The 6,000-nt window shown below is 38.1% G+C and overlaps 1 protein-coding gene across 2 annotated transcripts in view; it reads right to left on the bottom strand.

Annotated features, from left to right (window-relative positions):
- Positions 1–1,093: 1,093 nt before the first annotated feature.
- SLC16A7 (solute carrier family 16 member 7) overlaps positions 1,094–6,000 on the bottom strand; it is a 55,682-nt gene continuing 50,775 nt past the window's right edge. For both annotated transcript variants that reach the window (XM_075274367.1, XM_075274368.1), the window contains exons 4-5: positions 4,639–5,442; positions 1,094–1,536 (exon numbers count right to left, since the gene is read on the bottom strand). In XM_075274367.1, the coding sequence (XP_075130468.1) occupies positions 1,286–1,536; positions 4,639–5,442 (1,055 nt within the window). In that variant the 3' untranslated portion in view covers positions 1,094–1,285. The remainder of the gene's footprint in view (positions 1,537–4,638; positions 5,443–6,000) is intronic.

The following is a 6,000-nucleotide window of genomic DNA, read 5'->3' as shown; positions in this document are numbered from 1 at the left end:
ACCCTAAGAGGCCACATCTCATATTCAGTTTGCCATAAGGACCTCATTTTATGCATCTGCTAGCAGCATCATTTGCAAAACATGCAAAACTGAACTATACTTGGCCAGATGATGGTGCCTCTGTACTCAAAGGCTTGCAATATCGTATCTCTTGTTAGCTAAGGAATTTACATTATGTAGATTTTATTGCTAGGCACACTAATAGAAAATACTATCCTATTTAAGTGCAACAAATTATCATATGATAAATCCACTGGACTCATTGGGAAAAATACTATTTTGTAGCTAAAAAGAAAGTTCATACTTATTTATTCATGAACCGGGTGCTACCTCTTCCTCCTCCCTTACCCCCGCACTATTGACGGACAGCCTAAGAGCTTTTTATATACCACTGGTAAAGAGACAAGGAGAATATATAGAGGACTATTTCTTAGCAACTATTATACAAATAGCACAGTATTTTCTACCATTTGCTGTTATACCTCTTAAATATGGCACCATATTATGCTGAGAAATCTAACACAATTGACTGATATAAAACATAAGGATCAAAACAGTGCAGATACTTAATATAATTTTAATATTATACCGTAAAAATGTGTAATATTAGTTTGTATTTACAAAATGTTTTCTATTATACAGCTGATGCATACAGGCATACCAAAGGTTTAGAACCTCCATTATATACATTACAAAGCTATGGCACGTATAGAACTCTACAGGGCCATACTGTACGCTAGTATGCCTCTGCCATATGCCTGTAGCTCATGTATTGTCTTATCCTATTGAGAATAACGTTTTTCTCAGCAACGTAGAAAATAACCTGTACTGACGGCAAAGATCTTTCTTTAAAATAGACTTAGTATTTTGTTTACAATATATCCACCCGGATATTACAAACATAATACAGGACTTCTCAAAACAACTAAGAATTGTACCTAAATGTGAAATATTAATATCATAATATTCATATTGATATTCATTACGTTTGTACTTTAACATTCCCAATAATTTTTGAAATTTCACAATTGATATGAAAGGCAGTTTCAAGTCATTAAATACTTGATGTCAACACAGGATCAAGTAAAATCTTTTAAACAGCTAGAATAGGTAACTTGCTTTTTGTTATTCTGACAACACAAGTGTCCCTAAACGTTGTAACATTAATTTCATGATATATAAATTCAATGCAGAAATTAGAAATGTTCACCTGACTCCACCATAACCATAATCAGCATAGAGTCTGAATAATACTTGCACATGATTCAATAAATAGCAGTCCATCTTATATACTAGTTTCTCGGTCTGAGGAATTAGCCTGTGCATTTGATTTTTTGGTCACATCAATGGGTTCGGGGTTGTTCAAAGGTTCAGCCTCCTTTGTTCCACTTTTTTCTTTTTCTGCCAATTTCTCCTTTGCTAGTAGTCTGTAGTTGATAGCATTTCCAATAAATAACCATATACTTGCAAAAATCACAATCATGCCACATACAAAGTACATGTATTTATAGTCCCCAGTTACGTCCACCAGCCAACCTAAAAGACAAAAATTATATTAAATATATTGATATAGTACAAGTAGATGCAAAAGCCTACATTAGTCTACTACATAGGGGAGAAACTAGCAAAGACCGGGTTCCATAGCATACTTCTGATTTGGGCTCTTCGCCCCACAACATAGCACCCTTTTCCCTAGCCCTCCCACAGAGTAACGCCACATTTCCACTGACTATAATGTCTTAATGTGGCCTCCACAGCAGCCCTTGCACATAGTATAATGTCCCATAGTGGCCCCCGCCCTCAGTATAATGTCACATAGTCGCCCGTCCACACAGTATAATGTTTCATAGTGGCCCCTATTATTATTATTATTATTATTATTATTATTATGTTGTAGCCACCTTTTTCAACTTTGTGATAAAGTGCATGGTCTATCGTGAAAGAGACATGGCATCATGGGGAAGGGTCATGGCCTAAGTTGCGACTTGATGCACCAAAAAGTGCCAAGAAATTGTATTCCGACTAATACCAAGTAATAGGAGGTGCCGTTCGGTAGAAACACTGGTTTTTACCAGTATGCAAATGAGTTCTCTCACAGCACTGGGGCGGGCCCCAGCGCTCAAGCAATACTGGGGGTGACCCCAATGCTGCCAGAGAACTCTCTCCAGTGACGCCTCCATCTTCAAGAGCAACCGCCTCTTCTGTCATCTTCTTCCGGCTGGGGTCACGCTCCGCTCTTGCGCGCATGCGCAGTACACTCCTGTAGTTCTACGGAGAACTACAGGAGCGTACTGCACATGCACGCAAGAGCGGCCTCCAAAATATGGCCGCCGGCTGGCATGCGCACTTGGCTCTGCTTGTGTCTCAATGGCAGAGCCGACTGCGTAGTCGTCGGAGTGTGACCCAGACGGAAGAAGATGACAAAAGAGGCGGTTGCTGTTTAAGATAGAGGCATCGCTGGAGAGTTCTCTGGCAGCATTGGGGACACCCCAGTGCTGTTTGAGCGCTGGGGCCCGCCCACCAGTGCTGCAAGAGAACTCATTTGCATACTGGTAAAAAAGGGTATTTCTACCAAACGGCGGGCTGGAGGCAACTTCTAAAGGTAAGAGATGAATAGCCTTTCTAGAGGCTATTCCAACGTCTTAAGGAGAAAAAAATAGATTTTTAATGGTAGAATCCCTTTAAGACTGTCTAGTCTACAGTTGCGCTATTAGACACTATTAATAAATCTGTCCCATTGTTCTCAGCTGATTTCTCCAATTTAGAGCTAACATCACATAGGATGAACCTGCTCCTTCAGCAAGCAAATGCTGTCTAGAACTCTGTGCTTCTAGTATACATCTACAGCTGCCTATATAGTGATAGCAACAATAGATATGCTTTAGATACCAGTATTTCCTCTAATCCTATTAACAGTACAGTAATCTAAAGGCAAAAGCTAGTATTATCCTGGGAGAACCAAGAGAAGTGCCATTTACAGACTCAAGTATATACTTCACACCCCTAAATATCATTTTACAGTATAATAGTAATTCATGACCTGGGGATATGGAGCCCCTGCATAAGATGAAATGTTGATTTTAGCTCTACACTTGGCTACACCTAAAAGCTTAACATATATTAGAAAGAACCATCTTCAGCAATGACAATAGTCCTAAAATAATACATTTACACATCATACCCAAGAGCTGCTTCTTTACATGAAAATTGTTTTATATGTAGGTTTTTTTTGTTTATAGAATGGTATCTTATTATTGAGATTGATGTAATGTAGACCACAGAGATTGCACAAACACCTTAATAACTTGAACCATTAAAAAGAGGTGTTTTTTCTTTTTATATTAAGTCAGTTCTATTTACTAGTATTACACAATTATGTTTTATGTTTCTTTATGTAGCTATAATAAAACTAAATCTTTTAGGCAAATCATCTTAGACACAGTTGAGATCAAAAGGACTGGCGTTTTGTATTGTATTGATTTTTATGTATTGAACTATTATACAGTGCCACTAGAGGGTGCTCTTTACTGGTGGTTTATCAGTGAAGCGCTCTCAGTTAATGGTATGTTCTATGTACATCACTTAACAGATGGCTACTTTGTATTCTGTGCATGTAATATAGGGTATATAGTATAGCATCCATAGATTTTGATAAAATATTTTTACTTTGTACATACATTTGTGCAAGTGCTCACTGAAACAAGTGAGGTTGTTGCTCTGATTTCCTTAAAGTATTATTCTTATATGGAGTTGAGCAAACAGCTCTATGCATATGCTATAATTAAAGGGGTTGTGCCATTACGGACACTTGTGCTATTAAGGTCTCCCAGCGATCCTTGAGTATCATAGTGCTTGTATGACAGGTGGTTCATTCACTTCTAAGGGGCTGCGGGAACTACCGGAGAATACAGTCCTAACAGCCCCATAGCAGTGAATGGAGCTCAAGTGTACTTGCATGACCAGTATTCCTTTCACAAGGAGACTTTAGGAGGATTTTGGGTCCCACATTTTCCTCATCAATGGGCGGTCGATCCCCCAGCACTTGGACACTTATCCTCTGTGACACAATGTCACAACCCCTTCAAGAGAGGATTATTCTTTAGTTATGATTATTGGCGTCCTTGTCTGCATTTAAGGAAAATGGCAATTTTTTAAATAAAAAAAACAAACTTAAATTGTATAGTATATATAATAGTACAGGTGAATATACAAAACTTTGTAATGTATCTTTTTAAAGGGGAAGAGGGGGCTTAAAAAACACACATATTGCAGGTACTAAACTGTGATACACTAAGCTAAATTAGGCAATGCAAAAGCCGGCTTCCTTCTCCCCTTCCCCGGCGTGTAAGGCTGAAGATGGATATGAGGACTATTACAGAGAGTCTGAGTGAAAGGAAGGATGAGTAAAACAGCATTTTATGTGAAGAGGGAAAGATATTTCTTAAAAAAAGATATATTACAAAAATTCTTGGATTTATCTGTGATTATATTATCATCTACAGACTTGATGTTATAACACTGACGTATTAACATGTACCAATGTTATCCTCCTGGTTCTATGATGAAACAAATATATTTCTTGTATTCTTTGACTTAATGTCCTATTCTTATGCATAGACACTGAGAAGGGGTTCTTACCTCCCAAAGGGGGTCCGATTAGAACAGGGCAACATTCCACAATGGTTGTGAGTCCGACAGCACTGGAAAATCTTGCTGGTCCAACAAGGTCCATCAGAGTTTCAAATAGTACACTGCTTACCATACCAAAAGCAAATCCAAAAAATACTGCATATATGACTAGTCCAGTATAATCATTAGCAAAAGGGCATAAAACATGGCAAATTCCATTATACAGAATAGCAAAACTGAAGAAATATTGTATCCTTGGACGTACGTATTTAGAGTTTGCAACCATTCCCATGGAAGGTCTTGCAACCATATCTACAAATGCTAGGATAGACAATAAAAATGCAGATGAATATTGGTCAATTCCCATATGCTTAGCATAGGGTGCCAGGAAAACAATTGGAGCAAAGAATCCTAGGAACATAATGACATTCCCAGATAAATAGATCAGAAAGCCTCGGTGTTTAAAGAGTGACAAGTCTAAGTACTTGTTAATGCTCTGACAAACTGTTAGCTTCTCTTCCTTTTTCTTAAGAGGTTTCTGGTCAGGTTTTTCCTCGTCTTTCTTTATGGGTTTAGGTCCAATGGGCCTCATGAGGGATCCAGCCACACAGCAGTTTAATAGGAGACCTCCTAAAATTAAAAAGCTACCTCTCCATCCAAATTTGTTGAAGAGAAACTGATTAAGAGGAGCCAATGTGCTTAGAAACACCGGGCTGCCTGCCATAGCCAGGCCATTTGCAATAGGACGCTTTTTGAAGAAATACTTCCCAATAATTGTCAAAGAGGGTTGAAGATTAAATGCCAATCCAAAACCTGCATGGAGAATAAAACATTGTTCAATAAGAAATATTATCAAGGCAAAGGGAAAATAATTCACAAGCATTATGCATCGGCAAATAGAGACCAAATGCAGATTTACTTATTTTATGTCTTTCTTTGTATCTTATCTGTTTAGTAATAGTAATAGTCAGAATAATAGCATATGTTGCTGGCACAACAATGTGCCGATTGTGTGTTCGTTTTCTCTAGAAACCCACCATTACACTGTTATTGCTGGGGGGGAATATCCTCTATTAGAAGAATGCTGATCCATATAATACATGGTTAAGGCAGGGCCTAAACTCATGTGCCCTTAAACATCTACGTGGCCTAGTAAGTCTTATGGACAGGGGTTGTTCTCATGGTTTATATAACTACTAAGGTTCTCATACATCCCACGTGATTTATCAAAATGTAGAAAGGAAGGATTATGGCTAAGCAATCTCCATCAACTGCTACTACAGACTGTACAGGGTTAGAAGGATGTTTGTCGTATCGTATATGACATCTACTTCTTTACCCAAGTAACTCTCTCTCAATACCAGAGGTAAT

The sequence above is a fragment of the Leptodactylus fuscus genome, chromosome 5 (assembly GCF_031893055.1).
Source record: "Leptodactylus fuscus isolate aLepFus1 chromosome 5, aLepFus1.hap2, whole genome shotgun sequence".
Classification (NCBI taxonomy): Eukaryota; Metazoa; Chordata; class Amphibia; order Anura; family Leptodactylidae; genus Leptodactylus; species Leptodactylus fuscus.
This window is presented reverse-complemented; position numbering and strand designations above follow the sequence as displayed.